Here is a 20338-nt window from a genome sequence, read left to right on the forward strand (position 1 = left end):
CGAACTATGTCTACGAACATCGCCTATGAGGATTTCTAACATTCTTTTACATGCTTTAACAACTATTACATCGAGCGTTTCGCAACCACTAATCAAAATGAATACGTACCTTGTGTTTCGATCGATTGTCGACTCGATTGCGCGAGCACGGACAACTAAATCTCGAAGGCCTCGTCGGACGGGGACTTCTTCTTCTTTCTCTGGAATGAACTTTTCTCTCTACCGAATCGCGTCCACGGAAGTCGTGGTAATTGAACAGATCGCCGCGGAAAGATTAACATTCAGCTGCAACTAAGTGATCGCTGGTCTTCGAGGCTGGAACATTTTATGCTACCCTTTATTTTCCACTAATAGAACAATGGCACGTTCGGTCTCAGGCCATTTGGACTGTCTCTGAGGAAAGAACCATGGTCCAAGATATCGCTCGACCCTGCCAAGAAGAGAAGCCGGAATCGCGGGGAATCTAAAGCACCGTTGTATTCTCGAACCGTTCAGGATGCCAAGTGAGCCGTGAGCTAGGAAGCAGATTAATGTTACACGCGGAAAAATTTCGGTTTAATTATACCGACAGTATGGCGCAAGGGAGGGAGAGAGAGAGAGTTCAGGATGCATCGTTACCATCTAATTCTTCCAACGTTTCAATGTAATTTGCATCATTAATTGTACACCTACACGCTTGACTCGAGCTTGATAGACTCACCTGACTTAACTGTTTCAGGTCCTGATACCCGGCTTCGCAATGTGCATTGGAAGAGTAAAAGGGGATAATCTCGCCTGATTAACTTGAAGGAAACTATATATTTCCCAGTGAGAAAAGTTACATTCCTTATAAAAAGCATGGCAAAAGACTACAGTTACGCAATCGTGAAACGATCGTACTCGTCCATTATTTAAATAACGTCGATATAGAGTTCCTTTACGGTTATTCACGTCGATCACCGTCTTTCTCGAGGAACAGCACAACGTACACAACCTTAACAATTATCTCCCGGTTAAACCCATTCAAGTATCGAAGAAACGTACAATAATAATCGGCGTAGGGCTAAACTGTGAACGGTATATAAAATTTCTTCAAAAGTTACAACAATCTCTCCGTACCACTGTGGACTCGTGGTTTCTCACTCTTATATATAGTAAATTAAAATATAACTTAGAGTAGTTTCTTTATGGCACTCGGAAAAAGGCACTCTTGGCATACAATCTATGCGACAAACGACAATAGAAATATATAATACTGGTGGTGATATACCGTTCGTCTTCAAATTTACGTGATCTCACCGGTTACAACCGCGATAATCATCGTCGACGGTCACAGTTAATGTTCCAGCGTTATAAAAGCAGTCTATAAAATGGACATTTCGGTTCATCGTTTCACTAGCACAATTGCTTGTAACACTCACAGTGCTTGAAAAACCGTTTTTCTCGCACAAGATCCATATACAATACGTTCTGCCAACAATTTTACATCCCTATTTGGTGTGTCTCTGAGCCTTACTTCGTAATCGAAACGTTTCAGTTGCATGGACTGGCGGGTTGACTGTTCACCACGGAGGACTGCATCATGATCGATTGAACAGTGAGAACCGACGGGGCAGTCACCACGGGCGTCATGGTGTCCGCGTGATGATGGTGATGGTGGTGATGGTAGAGCGCGGATGCGTAATACTGCTGATGATGATGGTGATGGTGATGCGGATGAGGATGATGGTATCCCTCCTCGCTGTTGTTGTTGTCGTTACCAGCGGCGTTCTCGTTGCTCTGGTGATTATGATGATGATGATGGCCGTGGTGATGGTGATTGTTGTTGATTGTCGCGCAGATCGGCGACGTCGGCGACGAGGACGACGGCGAGCTGGTCAGATTGCAGCCAGTGGCGAGGATGTCGTGAACGGTGTGGGGGCTGGGCCACTGAAGACTGCCGGCGGTCGTCGTCTGGTGAGCAGCATGGATCGAGGGCGGTGACGTGGCGGGCGACAGCTTGTTCGGTGTCGTCGGTCCAGCTGGAAACGCACCGGTACCGGTATTGGTAGGAACGGGTTGTTTCGAATTCGTAAATCAGGGTGCTCGTATCACGATGGCAGAAAGATTCGCGACTGTTGCCTGATATCCCGCGAGCTCGCTGCTAAAACTGAACGCACGCACACAGTTCAAGTTTCGACGCCGTAGAACAGAGTCCCGTGAAAGCGTGGACTTTTTTTTTCCCGTACAATTTGTGTATAGCAAAACTAGCGGATACGGCACCTGATTGTTCTTCCATCCGATGAATCAGAGTTGGGCATTATACGAGTACGTTACAGTTGGATGAAGACAACACTGCCGCTACTTCCATTGTAACTTGTATATTCTTCCTCCAAACACGAACGTTTCAGATCTTTAAACATAGTGCCCAGCTCTGGTTACGCGAGGTGCCCGTAGATGTGTTGGCGTTCTGAACGAGAAATTTGCGTAGACGTTACATAGGTATTGTATTACACTTACAAATCGAGCCTCGAGTCTCGACAGAACTCTTCGCGTCGTCACCAGCGGTCCAGTGCAATCTCTCGCGTAAAGTTCTCGTCCAGAATCGACGCCAAGGGAAGAGTGCAGTTCGAGCTACCAACCTTGATGGTGATGATGGTGATGGTGATGCGTTACAGGCGGCGGCGTCGCGTGATAAGGCGTCGGCGGATAAGGGACAGGGCAAAGCGCGGCACCCGCGGCAGCTGCGGCCGCGTACAAATGATGATGATGGTGGTGATGCGCCGGATGATGGGGATGATGGTGTAACGCGGTCGCGACGCCGACCTTGTTCCTCAGTATCCTGGAGATGCTGCTCACCGAAGGCACGTTGTACTTGTCGCAGACCCCGTCGGACAGCAGTCTGTCCCTGATCTCCCAGGCGAAGATCCCTGGGTCCTTGAGCTTCAGCTGTTTGATGTACTGGACCACTTTGGGGGTGGTAACCCGGGGCTTGCTGCCGCCGATCGCGCCCGGCAGTATGCTGCCTGTCTCGTGGTAACGGGCCAAGATCTTGCTGACACAACCATGACTGACCCGCAGCTGCCGCGAGATGTCGCACGGCCTGATGCCCAGCTGTGCAAGCTCTACTATTCGCAACCTGACCGCGTTGGGCAGGGGCCGACCGTTCACGAATACACCACCCAATTGATTCACTTCGCCGTACTGCTGTTGTTGCTGATGCTGAGATTGTTGTTGTTGCTGCTGCTGTTGCTGGTGATCGCCACCCAAGTCGGACGCGTTGCTCTCTGATAGGCAAGAAAGGAAACAGAACAACAGTTGAATGTATGAATATTGGGGAGCGGCACGGCGTTTTTGATTGAGCAGCCTAGTTGGTCCAGGCTTTTTATGATAGCCAACGCGTGGATTACGAGGGTGGACCTCCTCGGTCGGTCCGTAAAGCCCTCCCGATAAATCTGAATTTTATTTTCTCTTTCTTGCCGCCGTCACGCGGCACCCAATGTCGACGTCATGAGAAAGCATTGTACGATTTTGATTAAGAAAACCAACGGAATGGTCGGTCGGAATGCAAAGGGGCCGCCGCGGCCATCTAACATGAATCCGGCGACGGGACGCCGAAATAACGCGACGATAATATACATCGCATCGAGACTTACACCTGGCGCCCGGGGTTCGTTTTAATGAGATGCAGATGTACACGGTTGCGCGGGCACCGGCGTGTCTGTGCCCCCTGTTAATCCGAACTGCCCTGTAACCAGCCCTTAATTAGCGAAACGATGCCCCGGCAATTGCCCCCTCAACTGCATTCCAAAACCCACTCAAAATTCCGTTTGCGAGTTACCAAACACAACAACCAACCATTACGAGCATAACAGGAGCTGGCTATCTTTAACCCCGGAGGCAAGCGGAACGAGTCAGTTTTGACTTTCCCTGAAGCTCGGAACCAGAGGGATCCACCTACGCGGTCTACCTTTCAAATTATCCTCGAGACAAATTGTCGAGGCAATTTGGGCGTTTCTTCCGGGTTCGGTGATGCGGGTGCCACTTAAAATAAGGAGTTATGGTAACACGATGTTCGGATATTTGTGATTGACTCGAAAGATATGTGAGTGTCTACAGAAACTTATTTTGTTTTTAGGAGAACGGTGAAGTAACTTAATACATTTGCAGCTCCTATGAAGAATCCTGTATATTTTTCTCAAGATAAGATTAATCTGAGACGAGTCTGAGTGCCTAGAGTCGAAATAGAGAGGTGAATGGTACCTCGTGGAGAGGACGCGCGAAGTCGTCGCGGCGGACTCCTTCCTGTCCGCGAAAGGGACCTGCTCCCGTTGCGGCGAGGAAATTTATGCGATACCCCTCCTCGTTCTCCCGTTCTGTTTCTCTTTCTACGCACCGAGGCAAGTCGGTGGAGGTATGTACTACGGAGAAGAGCCAGCAAATAAGAAAACCGCAGCGGAAAGGAGGGCCCTACGGTGCCTCCGTGATTCCTGGAACAAGAGTTTCGCCGGCGACGTTGCTGCCGTTGCCGGCCGTAGAGACGCGTTTTTGCACGCACCCATCGACCGCCATTTTTTTTCTCCACCTCTCTCCCCCCTGCATCCCCTCGATTCGCCTCGTGATGGTGAGTCCCTTTGCGGAGGCGCGAAACACGCGCCCTTTACGCTACATCTACAGTCTCGACGTTATTGATGCTTTTCAAACGGAGGACGCAGCCTTTGAATTACTGCTCGAAATAAGCGGAGAAGCTAAAGTGTCTTTATTGCCGTGAAATGGAACCTTAAACTCTTCTATACGATGTGGAATATACGTTTCAGATGATACTGCAAATGGAGAAACAATCGATGACAAGATAACGCCGCCCAACGAGACGAATCGTTCCAGTAAATTTCATCCGATGGTTCGATCGACAAATGGCGGCGGATTTTCCGGGAATCACCCTGCTACCAGAGAGCGGGATACTCGTGGAGATCGGCCGATTCGCGGAACGACCCCGATGTGGCCCGTTAAACTCCAACGATTTGGACTTAATGACCCGCGTTACATTAAAGGCCCCGTCTTTTTGCCCCGACGAGCGTATTCGATCGCGAGGGAGTAACGCTCGTTAAACCAGAGACAAGCCTTGCGGTTTATACGCTTCCCTCTGGTCGGCTCGCTTATAAGGTAGGAGTAATTAACGAGGGGATAAACCGTTCGTTTGATAGATTTATAAATACAGACGAATTTCGCGGCGTTCCAAGGAGCACCGATCTGTCTGTCAACGCCTCGGGGGATCGTGAACTCTTGCGGTGCCACGGACGAGCGAAGATTAATTGGAAAATTAATTGAAGAAGTAATACCAATATTCGGCGTAAGATTTCGTGTATACTTTAGGATCTGTCTCGTAATATATTTTCAGTCGATGTTTCCCTTGCCCCACGAAGAAGTCTTTAGACCTCAGGACCTTTAACTACTGGTAATTCAATATGGGTCAGTAATAAATTTCTGTGGGCACCATGGAGCCGACCCAACTCTCTCGGATTAGGCGGCAGAAAATATTAAGGTTGTTGTGTGAAAATACGTGTGCGGTGAGTTAAATCTTTCAGCAGCCAATCCTTATGAACACGAAAATATTCCGCTAAAAACCGGGCGATGTTTATCGAATTTATACGGTAAACAGTTAATTTGTAGACAACGACGAATCATCAAACGGATTACATCCCGAGGACGTATTAGCGAAGAGCAAAAGAATACGGAAAGATGTGTCCCCAACGGACAGACGGATCCTCCGGTTGCGACGCATGTGTGGAGACAGGAGACACGCACAAACACGCGTGCGCGTTGCGCTCTCCTCGCTGTAAATACGTGTAATACATGCGTGTAAAATGACTACATGCGTCGGGGCCTTTGATCTCGGCCATTCATCACCGCACGCCCCCGAGAAAAAGTCTAATAATATTGCGTGCACCGTCGCGACGTTCACGCGTGTGCGTGCGTGAAATGGCCGGATCGGCTGGGTTCCACGCGACGATCCGCAGATGTATGCGTCCACTCGATCTTTTACCCAAGGAAAGATTTATTCCCTCCTCGATCCGCGGGATCCCGTCGGGGAAACTCGGGATTCGTGGTCCCCGGGACGGTGAAAACAGCGAAGAGGAGGGGAGGGTTCGCTTTCCAAGCGAAAATTAACAGCGGGGCTTATTGTGCGACGTTCATCGCGGCGAATCCGTCACGAACCGTGAATTATACCCGCGAAATAGTGGGAGGCGGCGTCGTAGCTCGCGATCGAGATTGATAGCGGTAATTTCGTCGTGACGGTAATTGATAACGTCCAGCCGTAATGTTACCAGACGTTTTAGTGTACTTTATGACAGGGGGGTCTTTCACGATGAAGTCGGCTGTGTACAATTCTCTTTGAGAAGGTGGACCACGCGGAGAACGCACAAAATTGAATGTATATCTCCGTGAAAGAAATAGAAACGGTTCCCTGTTTCTTTTCGTGCAACACTGTTGGACACTTTACTTGTCGATCATTGTATGTATTCCAGGAAGCGATGTTTCAATTAAGTCGAGCAAATTATCTGATTCCAGGATCCCTGAAAGCAATCGGAGGAATTAGGCGCGCGCGATCGGCTAATTTTGTGACTGGAAATTTGCGAAAACGATACCACGGGGCGGAACAAATTGTCGCGGACAAAAGGACGAGCAAAGAGGGTCCTCCCGGTTATAAGTAGAAAAGTGAACGCGGCTGTGGCATGGTCCGAGATGTGGGCGTGCACGGGAAGGAGTGATGGATGTCAGTGTCACCCTCGAAAACACGTGTTTCACTTACGTAGATGCCCCGAACGCGACCAGTGTTTGTCTACCATTCTCACTCGCTAATTATCGGCCCCCGGTTGACGTTCCCCCTTTGTCGGCCTCTTCGCTTTTATAGAAACGGATCTTTAATTTAATTTCCGCGGTGTATACCGGGGAGACGCGCGTGCACATGTCGGTGATTAGTTCGCCGGGAACGGCGTGTCAGAAATTAAGGATTCTTAATTCTCGAGTGTGAACTGGAGAGGAAACATGACTGTTTCGAAGAACAACCGAGCTTTCACGATTAATGGTCGCGTTAAGCAAATCGCTGGAAATTCTATATTAATAATTGAACGTTGAAGAATGTCTACTATAGATTCATATCACATGCAACCACGGCTTCAAAATAGTCCTGTCAGGCTTCATTATTATGTCCAGAAACCTCATAAACTGAGCCCCAGCCAAAGAGTGTTACCTCCCGCTAAAAAAGAATTCTTGGCAACTCAACGCGATTTTTGTATCTTTGCGTCTAAAATCGATTTTAGTCGAATGTTTCCGTCCATTGTGTTATCCCGTTCAGTTTCGTTAACTCTGTCAATGTACGCGACCGTCTACGTAAATTCATGTCCGATATTTTTGCCAGCGGATGGGAGAAGTTTCTTTGATTCCCGATATCGTGGAAAGAATAGACGTCAGACTTTTTCCCTAGATTACCGACCAGTCTATATATAGCCGCGAAATTTATGCAAGTTGACGCAAGAGGAAATTAATTATGCGCTAATCGCGGTACATTTTTACACGATAACCGCTTGACCTCGTCGAACATAGTTTCATCATAGCTTCACCAATTTCCAGACGCGTCTGTGAGAGACTCGGTTACGATCATTCTCTATTGTGCTCTGTGCCTCTTCTTTTTCTCTTTTTTTTCCGGTCCAAAAAGATCTACTAGCAAGACGAGCATATTTTCTACGAACCCTAGTACAAAATACATATAGAATACTATGTGTACAAACAAAGCCCCGAATATTAGCCATTAGTTCTCCACCATACGAGTGTAAACGGGCGTTCTAGGGTAGTATCGCGTGCAACTGCCTATAGTACTTTTATTTAAGTCGTTTCAAGTGTATATCTGTTGCACAATATCTTTAGTTTCCAAAAGGATGATCCGTAAATTTCGTGCACCACGAAAGTCGAAGTGGATCCCCCATCCCGTTTGCATTTCGACGTTCATTTGTATTTTCATCTCGACCTTTCACCAACTTTTCCTCTAAATTCTTCCTCCTGTTTTTCTTCCCCTGTAGCCGTACCTTTCTTCGTGCACCTAAAATACATCCGTGCGAAATTTATCTCGCACGTGCGTGCGTGCGTGCACGGGACCGCGCGTTCGTGCGCGAGCCGCCTCTCTAACATCTGGAATACGCGATGACAGTGGGACCGAAATATATCCGATCGACGAACAAAAAACGTGCACCGGCGAAACTGTAACTCCTCGTTTTTACTTGTTCGATCAGCCGAACGTGTCTCCGCTTTCGGCGAAACGGAGGGAAAATCAAAAGCAGAAGTCCCAAGTGAATGAAAATAGCGAGAACAGAATTCTATCTTGCGGCTCGTCCCGGAGTCCAAAACTTCCGGTTCGGAGGATGGTTTCGGATGAGACAATCTTTCCTGTCGCTTTTCATCGAAAACTGAAGGCTTTGACGATACGAAACACTACCATCTTCGATTGCACGAAGGTAATTTACGCCGTGTTCACAGATTACTGTTAATATCACTCAATTTTTTAGAAATTCACGGACAATTTCCTACGTCACGGAATACCAAACATTCTGAATACGAGGAGATGAAGACGAACAATGGAAATATTAAATAAATGACTGAACAATCGACCAATGGAGGTTCATTTATGAGCGACAAGCAAACAGAAGTTGAAGTTGCAGGTGTCTAGGACGCATCTACCGAATAAAGTAACTGGCGCTTCTGCCTCGATTTGCAGTGATCGCTGTCAAGTTTTCTGTCTCCATTGATTACGCTAAACGAGTTGAATACCTGCGAAAGTCATTCCGCCAGTAACCAGCTCCGTGTGATCAACGCATACACGGTTTATATTGTTGCTAATATCTCGCGGTACGAATACTGTACAGACTCCGAGTTTTTGGACCGAGCTATTAGAAGGTTTCCCGATGGCGGTCGGCCAAATTTCTCAAGTCACGGGACAGGTATGCAGAACTCTTTACGTCCAAATCGTGCAAGTAATAACTTGTCAACGATACATCTTGTAATCGTTTCACCGTAGGATCGTTGCCTGTAGACGAAATAGCCCATGCGATACGTTCCACCCTGTCGCGTTTTCGAAATCATCCCTAACATCACGCCAAAAGACACACACACACACACACATGAGTTCGAACTAGTTATGGACGATACGAATCGAATATCGAAATTTTTATACAATCGCTGCATTTACCGTAATGTAACAGGTAGTAAGGAAAATTGACCAATCGCGTATTATTTTCATTTTTGGATTTTATTACTTCTAACTTAATTGCAAGTATCGCTACTCTGAGTAGGATAGCAATATGTACATATGTATCGATACAAAATCTCGATGCAATTCAAATGTAATGCCATCGCTAGTTCGAACTGTTTAACGGAGGTTCGTTTCTCGCTACTTTGCGACGCGAATAATTGAATCTCGCGTCATGAGGCTGGTGGATCACGCGACTCGTAAGATGGCAACCGGTATCAAGCTTTACCAGCGTGTAATGGAACGTTGTATAACACTCCAAATGAACGGATCAAGGCGCATCGAGGTGTTGCTTAACGTCACGATAAAGACAAAGATACGGTGGTCTCTTACGTTTTCTGCATGATTTCTGCTTGGTCATCGAATGGTTTCGTATCCTTGACGATACTGTCTCTTTACCGGAATTAACCACTTCGATCGTGATTCAGACCTCAAAATGTCTGAGATGACGCTGACTATTATATTTTTTTTCAGGGAATCGAATTCTTAAAGTTCAAGAAGCAAATTCTAGAAGAAAAGTTGTAATGTATTTGTGGCAATACCGAAGTCCCCATTTACCATAAAAATCGAAGGAATCGGGGACAGACTTTGAGAAACTTTCGGAAGTGTTTGCAAAAACCTCCCGGAATTGGTAATTAGCAGCCTTTGAATTTATTTAACGAAAAGTCAGAGCTACCGCCACAAACGCAGAAAGCTCTTCGAAGGATTAATATTGGAAGAACAACAAAATTAAAGACAACGAATTGTCGCGGACGCTTTTAAGAGTTCTAGGAGGCTGCTCGAAACATTCTGAAGAGGAACCGCGGGGCAAACGGTTCCCGTGGGTAGCCCGGGAGGACTCCAGAAGCTAATACAATTATTTGCGCAGTCCTTTGTCAACCGGACCCTTTAAAAGGTGGCTTCCTTATTTAACTGGAACAAACGTTACTAATTGAACGCTAATGAATCTATAACTGCACATTTCCCGGCAGTGTCAACAATCCACGAACTCATCTGCCGCAGAATTCGAAGAATATCATTGTACCTATCGTGTAGAACGGACTTTCAATCTTGGATCCGAGTGTTATAAACCCAGGACACACTGTGATATCGTTTTACCATTTATGAGAGCATTCTGAACGACCATTTTACGTTACGATAGTTCGATCCTTCACAATTAACCACGGAGGAGTTCCAATCGTTGCAAAATATAACATAGAAACATTCCAGTTAATCGGTTCGTTACAATGTGTCGTGACAAATTTTTATTGTCGGCGGTATCTCCCGCTCGGAACAGTAAGTACTTATGTACGTTCCGAAGGGTTTATCTTCGGGGTATAACGTTTCCGATATATCGCGTTCACGTATCAAGGTCTTGAACCGTACACGCTATTACGGCTGTATTGGTGTCAATGACTCCGAGGGGATTGTCAACGTCATTGGAGGAATAAAAAAGGAGCACAGATACCCCGATAAACGGCGGAACGTTTCAAACCGCGAACGTTATTTCTACGCGTGGTCGTTCCGTAAAAAAAAAGAACATACGACGAATCGGTTCCCGTCGCTTCCGAACAGTTTATTCCTGCGTGCAAAGTTCGATCGTTTCTAGTTTTACGTCAACGATAAACGGGTGGTTCACCAATATTCGACAAGTTTATCTTCTGTCGCGGGTTCAAGGCCCGGTTCTTTTCTTTTTCCTCATCGATTTCGAACGACACGATTTCAAGCAATTTGCCGCCGACGCGTGTCCATTATCCAATTAAGCGTGGTAAAATCATCGAGATCGCCGCAGGGGTGACGTCGGATCTGGGTCATCGGCAGCGTTTCACGCGTCACAACAAACGTGGCACATCTTGGTGATTTATGATCGCGTTACCAAAATGTAGGTCATGATACCGACTCGCCTCACAGTGTATTACTGATTGGTCAAGTCGGGCTTCGCGTACCGATACTTTTCCATCAAGAGTATTCGACACCGTAGGAAACAAAAATTTCTTTCAGTCCTCCATCACACTTTAAGACCTCCTAACAGGAGATTCAACAGGCTACACATAATTAGTTATTCTTAATTCTTCAGGTTTTCGAATGGAACTAACAGAACCCAGCAAGTCAAGCCCAGTGATAACGGAACACAATGAAATCGAGAAAGATCTAGGAGGCATTCGTATGGACACTAAATATGTGAATTTAATCGGTCGACAACAGTCTCGTCAACTTCATCCAATATCAGTGAAAGGTAAATATTCCATAATGATGTGTTCGGAAGTCTCCAAACTTTCAGGAAGGGTATAAATACGTTCTTGGCTGGACCGCGACCAGTTTCCGGTGACATAGATCACGAGAACGAGCGCACTCATCGGGAACCACAGCTATGAAACTAGTCTCGTTAGACCGGTCAGTTCCGATATTCGTGCGACAAGAGAGACCAGCTGACAATATTATTATTAAACACCGATTATTTAGCTCCATGTAGACAGCCTCGACGAGGCTCGTATCGTAGCACAGTCTTGTCGAGAGTTTTAGAACAAAAAAAACGATGTATACATAGTAGGCCGATAAGGACCGAGAGGGCATCCGGACCCAGCAAGGCCAAAGGTTGCCGGAGAAATGAGTACAATATGCTTTCTATGAATGGGAATCGCGTCCTCTTACGCGCGTAGGTATAACTTAAACGTTTGGTGAATCTCTGTTTTCGCAAACTTGCTTCTATTCCGCAGATTGTGTATATTTAAGTAGCGACACAAGAACCAACATTATTTATGAAATATTTACAGGAGTAAATCGAAACAGTGTACGGTTAAGATGCTTCAATTGAACGATGGACTGAATGTTTATTACCTATGGCAATCTTCGATCAAGAACAAGAAACACCACGAAAATGAGCGTCGTCTTCCTTTCTCGTCGATCGCGTTCCATGTCAGTCGATAATTGTATCCAATCTATTTCATTATCGTTGCTGCGAAATTAATAAGTGCGACCGGCCGACGGCGCCGCGAGATACATCCAAGCGCCACATCTCATTTAATTATAAATTCAATTAGGTCAAAGTTGATTGACACGCACACCGCAAGACGAATTAATCGTTTATCGTGAAGGACGCTTGGAAAAAGTAAAAGAGGAAAAGAAGAGTGGATGCTTGAAGAAGAATCAACCGAGAAAAGAAACGGACGTAGTTCGCATGGTTTTATGTTTTTACGTGATGCTGCCAAAGATTGTCGTTCAGTTCTGAGTTTTAAGTCTTTTATCGTTATACGTCGTTCAAAATAACTCGAAGAACCAATTAATCGACATGTCAATCGCTGTTGACACTATATATATTCCTGGTGACAGCATTATTCTACAATCACGAGGTACTCCACTTATTTTGAGCGCGGTGAACTGTCTTTTATTCAACTGTTTTAACAATTCCAAAACGAAAACGGTCCCAAGAATCCCTGCCAGCGGCTTCACAGCTGCGTTATGTAATACCGCAAGCATAGTCTTAGAATGGTATTCACATCTTGTGTAAATTTCAGGATGGATTGCTCACCTAGCACTATGGGATCCATCGGGAAGAGCAAGCTTGCAGCCGACGGCTACATGCAACGCGGTTCCTCCGTGATTCCGGGAATCGTGAACAATTTGAATGACTTCTTTCCTTGGACCGCTGAACTTCAGACTCAACCGAAATGTATCGAAAACTGGTATCGTTAGTACGCCTCGGTGTGTCCTGTGCACCCTTATCACCTGTCACCACCGTGTTCCCCCGCGTACTGGCATGTCCTGACTTCGCATTTTTCGACAGGAACCGTTCGACATCTCTGTCGGTTCACCGTTCAGCAAAACCACCGCCGATCATCAAGACAATTCCGAAGAACGATCGCGAGTCACTTCACTGATGGAACACGGAAGAAATTGTTGCAACCACCAAACCGAGATTCTTTATCCACACGGAACCGAACTGTTCGTGAGGTAACTGGAGCGTTACCAAAAGGATATTCGAAATGAAGGATGATATGTATAACGTGATCCACGTGATCGACGTTCATTCACGCGTGTCGAGCAGAGCCACTCGAGGGAAAAACGCGACACAATGTGGCGGGACAGTAAATAACCGGTGCAAACGGGGTGCAGTACCGTGTCCGTGTACAACGTGTTTCGCGCTTCTGTTAAGCAGCAGCAGAAAGAGCGAGATAGCGAGAGGTGTGTGGCGTGTATGAGCAAGAGAGAAAGAGGAAAGGAAAACAGGCAAATGCCGGGGTCCTCGAGTGGCGTGTTCTAGAGGAGACGAAAAAAGAAGCACGGACACGGTCAATGGTGCGCGGCTCGCCCTTCGCTGCCTCACTGACTGGGGCGACAGATTTACCAGAGCAGAAATAAGAAATCTCTCCGGCTAGCGTGGCCTTAGAACGCGGCCCCCGCCCGCTCCCTGTGGTAGTCGTTCCTTTCCTCATCCGTGAGCCACACGCACGTCAGAAGAGAACCTATCTAGCGGATGGTTAAGTGTATGTGTGTGTGTGAGCGTGAAAGAGAACGCACCCACCTACTTGCTGTGATATGCGTGGTCGTGCGTGGATGGTAGAGCAAGAGCGAACGAGAGGGGAATGGTGATCATTCAAAGCAGAGCAAGAGGGAAGGAAAGAGTTGTTCCACTGTAAGGGGTATAGGTCGAATGAAGAGAGACGATAAGACACAGAGAGAAATACGTACGACGATGGGAGTGAGAGGGGAATGGGTAGCGTTCGTTTTGAGAGGGCTGCAAGTGGTTGAACGACCAATCCGTGGCTGCTCACATGGACACCACCACGCGCTCACTTCTGCGCGTTTCTAGCGTTAAAACCTCCGTTCTCAGTCACTATGGGTGCTGTGAGATCGTGTGCGTGGGTGTACACATTGGTGCGCACGCTCGACCAAGCGGAGCTGACAATCAGGATAGGCACGAGGAGGAAAGCTGGCCACGCTTAAGAGGCGGAGTCACGTTCGCACGGACCATTGGCGAGAGCACTGCACCGTGAGCGACCGTAGTTTACGCCTCTTCATTGCGCCCTCGTGTCTTGTGTTCATTGTCTTATTCTACTTCACTCAGAGTGCATACTCTTTCTGGCATATTACATACTCGATACTATCTGCTTGCTCGGATTTATGTATAGAAATAGTCAAATTCTCTTCCATTTTGGTAATGAAATTTCAAATATTTCGCTATGATAAATAATGTACGTTGTACCGTCTGTAATTTGTTAGATTTTCAACTGACATTTTGAAGTACATATTTAAAACTTTGATACCTTAGAGGATTTCTGAATAGGGATTTCTAGATAGTATCAATTGCTTTTCATTTGTTGTACATATTCAAATTACATATGTACATATTTTATCATACTGATCTAAAAGGCATACGTATACTTTGTTTGTATTGTCTGTAATTTGTTTGATATAAATTATTTCTCTAAATATTTATGCAGATGAAACAGTTTAAGAAATATTGTATGTATATTTTCAGATTGTTATTCTTGAAAATTATAAGGGAAAAAAGTTTTGGCCAATAACAACAATAAATAACGCAAGTGTTCCCAAGCGGTCACCCATCCAAGTACTTAACCGCGCCCAATGCTACTTAACTTCGGTGATCGAACGAGAACCAGTGCATTCAGCATGATTTGATCGTTGACCAAAACAATAGGAATCTTTCCTGACAGAAATTTTACAAATCACATATTTAAAATAAACTAAAAAGGTACTTAAAATATTCATGCTAGAAGATATTCATTTCATGAATTCAAATTATAAATTGATGATTATTGAAAATACAAAATATATTACACATTTGAAAAGCACTTTCTCTAAATGTCATCGTGCTGGCATCTATCGTTCGTCTTAAGAAGTACACTATTCACTACCTTTATCGTCGATATATGAAGCATGATCCATTCTATGATTAGTTCAGGATTAAGTTTCTAAAAAAATCTGTATATATAAACAACCCTCGATTTTTCAATTTTTTTAAATACCATGTATATACATATATATGCAATAATGTTTTATAAGTATCATTGGTTGATCCAGCATGACAAGAATCAACCAATTAGATAACTGGAAGGACAATTCGCATAGTGTGGCTATTAGAATGTATACAAAAACTTTGAAAATGTAATATATATTTTATTTATAGTTGAGAGAATTAGTTAAAAAAGTTACGGGAAGACAACTTTACCAATAAAAAAGTTTTAGACAAATATTATTTTCTAAGGTAACACATGGTGATAAACAATTGTAACAACTGACATGGTTACAGAGGCGTTTACGATCGACTAAAACGTTTGTTAACGTTAAATTTCGTTTGCGAAGTAATCAAGAGATGACACGAATAAAGTGTCGCTATATCGTAAACTTTTATAGTTCCGGTAAACAATAATCATACGAGAAAGTGTGTAATTTAAAAGCATTACCAATGGATGACGTATACAAACGTTACAACAGCAATGCTTCGCCAAAGGTTCACATAAAAGAATATTTCGATGAATATCTTGATATGGTAGCATCTGCAAACTATTTTTTATCCGTGAAAAGAGAGGACAGAGATTTTGTAGCACTCATGGGTGTTGAACTTGGCGAGGAAGAAATGTCTATGCTGGCTAATTATTGCAGGTACCTTATTTCATGTCTTTCATTTTAGGTAATATCAATTTTCTTCACATTTTTGATTCTATGAAACATATACTTTGTTATTAGTGTTGACAATTTAACAGTGGAAGGAGAAATGCCACAAATAATTGACACTAGAAAAATGAGGAAGAAGGGAACATTTGATCCCCAAGAACCATTGGATGTAGACTTACAGACTATTCAGAATCTCAAGAGAAGATTGAAGCAAGAAGTCAAGCGACCTCTTTACAAGTATCAAAGTGAATTATTTATAGTAAATGTCTATTCTATACAATATCAAAATGAAAAAGGAAGCTTCTTATGGTTGCAAATATTTTGTTTTAGCACCATGAAAAAAGTGCAGAAGCAAATGGTCAAATTGCTATTCCAGGACAAGATATCCTAGTCTCTGTTAGGATTTATCATCCTTTTGTGCAGCGTGCAAGAAATAGTTTGAGATTGGAGTGTGGTACAAGACTTCGATTGAATAATATCACAGCTATATTAGGCTCTCAAACACTTGCACACTTACGAGATAAAATATCTTGCATTGCTGATCATAGTATTTCTAGAGAATGCAGTGAAAATTTAGATAATGCAATAGGACTAATGGCAAAAGTAATTTACCTTTTCAATCACTTCTACTAGTCTTATAACATCTATATTTAATTCTTGTCTACTATTTTAGGATGTGTACAAATCAGGATTCTTTTTTATAGAAGATACTTTTTATAATGATACTAGATATCCTACAAATGTTGATTATAGCAAGGTAATCATTGAATGGGCACAAAGACGGCCAAAGTTAGGACCTTTCAACACTGCCTCGATGGAAACATGTAGAATAGATTCTCTGTTCTTAAGATTTGGTTTTCCATGGGTATATAAGCATCAGGGTGGTTGTGAGCATTTAATTGTATTCAGTGAAGCAAGGTAATTACCATAAATTGTGCAATAAATAAAGTATAAATTAATTATATCCCGAATGTATATTGTGTAATTATTTTAAGGTTGATTAATTGCGACGATGATTTGGCTGTATCCACGTACCCACAGATTGTAAGACTAAGACCCATATCTTCTAAATTTTGTATGATATGTGGTGTATACAATGTACAATGGATCACGTTGGAACATGAGAGGATTCCACATAATCCTTGCTACTATTGTGACAGTTGTTTTAAGTCTTACAATTACATCGACAACAAAAAAGTCGGAAATTTTCAAGCGTACGCGTACCCACGTAATATCGAAGCAGTAAAAGGAGAAATAGATATATGAAGAATATCATTGCATAACTACAATAAATACAATTATTTTCTATTACAACATAAATTATTTTATTGATGATTTTAAACTATATAATTTCCTCAAGTTGTCCCTGGCACTATTAAGTTCTGGTTTAATTTCTAGTGCTTTCTTGTACATGTGCTCCGCTTCGTCGAGTTTATTCCATCGGTGGTATAATACACCTACATATATTTTACCAATACAGAAATTAAAAGCAAATCTTAAGAGCTTATGTATGATACTTGAAACTTTACCCAAATTCGTATAAAACATAGAATCCGTAGGATTTCTCGATATTGCATTTTTAAACTGCACCTCCGCTTCTACGAAATTCCCAGATTTGCCCAATATGTTTGCAATATTAAAGTGAATTGAAGCATCGTCTGGGAGAAATTGTAAGGCTTGGTACGCAATTTTAAGTGCATCATCGCGCATACCTAAAATATAGACTAGTATACTATACGCGAAGATGGTATTACAAACTTCTCTTCCATACCTAGATCATCAAGAAGTAATATCATGTTTGTCCATGCTCTTCTGTGGCTCTTCTTCTGTGTAGTAGCAGATTCCCAAGCCTTTAAAGCTTTGTCATAATTTTTCTGTTCTAGATACTGCAATTCACGTTGTTTAATTTAGAAAGGATACATTTGTTTTTCTCTATAAATTAATATTCAATTACTGACCAGGACACCTAAATTATAAAAGCAATCGGGATACTTGGATCTATAAGACAGTGCTGTCAAATAGCTTTTTTCAGATTCTTCATACTTCTTTAGGGCCGACAGAACAATGCCTAAATTCATCCATGCTGTAGCAAAGTCATCCCTAAAACTCACAACTTAGTGACACTATGTTTCTAATTGGAAATTTCCAGACGTTCATTACATTAACTGTCCTATTTTCCATTGCATCTCAAATAGTTGATTGTAATCAGACTTACTGCAGTTGTATAGCCTGCTTAAACAAACTCTCTGCTTCTAAGTACATTCCTTGATCCTTGAGTAAGTTACCAAGATTATTCATGGCTTGAGCATACTGGGGATTCAATCTATTTAAAACCCAATGATATAGTGTTAATCCACATGGATCTATCTTTTAAGTAATAGTTTTATATTTTTTTATACCTTAGAGCTTCTTCGTATTCGTGGAGCGCTAATGTAGAGTTCCCAGCGTCAGCAGCATTCTTAGCAATGTTATAATGAACTTTTGCATTCAAGGGGCAAACATGCAACGCTGATCTGAAAAGCGAGGTTTCAGTTTTCCATTGTTCGCTTCTTATCCAAGTTCTTGCCAAAAATAGTGAAACGAGAATCATATACGCTAATAGGATGTACTGCGCAGAAACGCGATTACAAATCTTTTGTAATCCTATAACAAGCAGAAGGCAATAACCAGCAGAGGGAATGTATAAAGTTCTTTCTGCTAGGACAAAACCAACATTGAAGAAGATGTTGCTAGCTGGTAGGAATGGAACTACCAGCATTGTCAATCCTATAATTGAGTATCTATGAAGAAAAGTGGAATTTATTTATGGGAATTTTATAATCATATAAATACAGGACAGTACAGTTACCTTAGACATTTATCTTTATGGGGTCTGAAAATGTGCACAATCATCGTATTAAGTATCAGCCAGAAAATAATTACAAAAATTATTCTCTCGTCACAAGTTGTGATCAAAGGTACACAACCCATAGACCAGTCAAAGCACAACCATTCAGGACATATCAGTAGCCATACGTTTAAGCAATAAATATAACTGTAATTCAGTATTCTTAAGAATATATTATCCATGAATGATGCTGGGTTGTCCACAGACTGAAAACTTGGTGGTTTAAATCCCATAACACTGAACCTTGAAATTATAAGTATGAGACCAGATGCAAACAATATAAAAAGTCTGATTAAAAGTTTCTGTTTCTGCTTGATGAAGTTCTTTACTTCAGTATAAGAGGATTTTGTCTTTATAGTTGTGATAACATCAGATGGGAATACTTTATGAACTGTTACAAGATCATATACACTGCAAATCCCCTAAAACAAAATTTAACTAATGATTTGTATGAAAATATGAAAAGCTATTCATACTTCTTACAATTGCTGTGATTCCTGTCTCCTTGCATAGCATTGCAATTGCAATGGATGTAATGCAACCACACATGCTGCAGAATCTGTGCAATAGTCTCTTTGCATGAACTGAATAATGATATAGCAGAATAGAGAGCCACATAAACAGAGCACACAACAATTCAGCTCTACCTACAATGCCTGACACCTGTATATCAAATGAAATTGTTAAATTTAATTTATGCTTGTTTGGTATAGTGGGTTCAGTCATAATCAATTAGTTCTTTATGACTCAAAAAAGTAATATAAATTGATAAAACATACAGCCTCTGCATGTATTGGATGAACAGCAAACAATGAACTGGCATAAAATGCTGTTTTCTTTTCCTTTGAGCCTAATAATATATTAAACACAGGGAATAACAGGACACAAACACCTGTATGTAAGACAATGTTTACCAGATGATAATCTTGAGCAATCAACTCCTTACGGAACCAAAAATGCAATCTAAAAATGGTGTAAACATTTATTGCTGAAGTATATGTAACAGTTTCTGTTCTTTAATATATTCTTACCTAAAAGTTAATGTTGTTAGTGGTCTATATGATTTGTGACTTTGAATGTTAGTTAATTTAGTACCCCAAAAATCATTTTTAAATATATCGTTGAGAGGAGTTGTTTGTACATCCTCATTGTTAACAATGGCTTCGGAATCATCAAATACAAAGTCACCATTATAACTATTAGCAAAGCACAGTGATAATAAGGTGATTATAAATAAAGAAAATGGCAATGGAACATCTGAAAGAATAAAGTTACTAATTGGAAGTGTAAATTCTGGGCACAACAATAAATTCATTAGAAGAAAAATTAATTAATCTACCAGGTAACTCAAATCTTCTCCTTGATAACATATTTTTGTCTATTGAATTAAATTTATTACATGTTCACATACAACTTTCTAGTGTTTACATGATGAGCTTTGATCATTTGTCCATTATTAAATATTCGTTAGACATTTATGGAATTTCTTACAAAACATTCATGCATTCCTTATGCACACAAGAATAATGAAAACATTCTACAGCCCTCTCACAATTTCAGTATCAATACCCGACGTT

The 20338-nt window shown here is 42.6% G+C and overlaps 3 protein-coding genes across 3 annotated transcripts; 1 reads left to right on the top strand and 2 right to left on the bottom strand.

The window, feature by feature from the left end:
* Nucleotides 1–1512: 1512 nt before the first annotated feature.
* LOC107185654 (paired box protein Pax-1-like) lies at nucleotides 1513–12850 on the bottom strand. Its single transcript, XM_015573390.1, has 3 exons — nucleotides 12768–12850; nucleotides 2601–3245; nucleotides 1513–2000 (listed from the first exon to the last, which is right to left on the bottom strand). Exons 1-3 carry the CDS (start codon nucleotides 12784–12786, stop codon nucleotides 1513–1515), a joined length of 1152 nt encoding a protein of 383 aa, XP_015428876.1. The 5' UTR covers nucleotides 12787–12850.
* A 2755-nt stretch (nucleotides 12851–15605) lies between these two features.
* LOC107185653 (snRNA-activating protein complex subunit 3) lies at nucleotides 15606–17140 on the top strand. Its single transcript, XM_015573389.1, has 5 exons — nucleotides 15606–15862; nucleotides 15947–16133; nucleotides 16205–16477; nucleotides 16548–16792; nucleotides 16870–17140. The coding sequence occupies exons 1-5, from the start codon at nucleotides 15666–15668 to the stop codon at nucleotides 17138–17140; spliced, it is 1173 nt and encodes a 390-aa protein (XP_015428875.1). The 5' UTR covers nucleotides 15606–15665.
* Nucleotides 17141–17194: 54 nt separating this feature from the next.
* Nucleotides 17195–20131, bottom strand: LOC107185642 (transmembrane and TPR repeat-containing protein 4-like). Its single transcript, XM_015573376.1, has 11 exons — nucleotides 20101–20131; nucleotides 19793–20054; nucleotides 19541–19724; nucleotides 19245–19424; nucleotides 18723–19183; nucleotides 18274–18654; nucleotides 18090–18197; nucleotides 17833–17974; nucleotides 17646–17760; nucleotides 17404–17586; nucleotides 17195–17331 (listed from the first exon to the last, which is right to left on the bottom strand). Exons 1-11 carry the CDS (start codon nucleotides 20129–20131, stop codon nucleotides 17195–17197), a joined length of 2184 nt encoding a protein of 727 aa, XP_015428862.1.
* Between the last annotated feature and the right edge of the window lie 207 nt (nucleotides 20132–20338).

This window comes from Dufourea novaeangliae, unplaced genomic scaffold, assembly GCF_001272555.1.
Source record: "Dufourea novaeangliae isolate 0120121106 unplaced genomic scaffold, ASM127255v1 scaffold70, whole genome shotgun sequence".
Taxonomy (NCBI): domain Eukaryota; kingdom Metazoa; phylum Arthropoda; class Insecta; order Hymenoptera; family Halictidae; genus Dufourea; species Dufourea novaeangliae.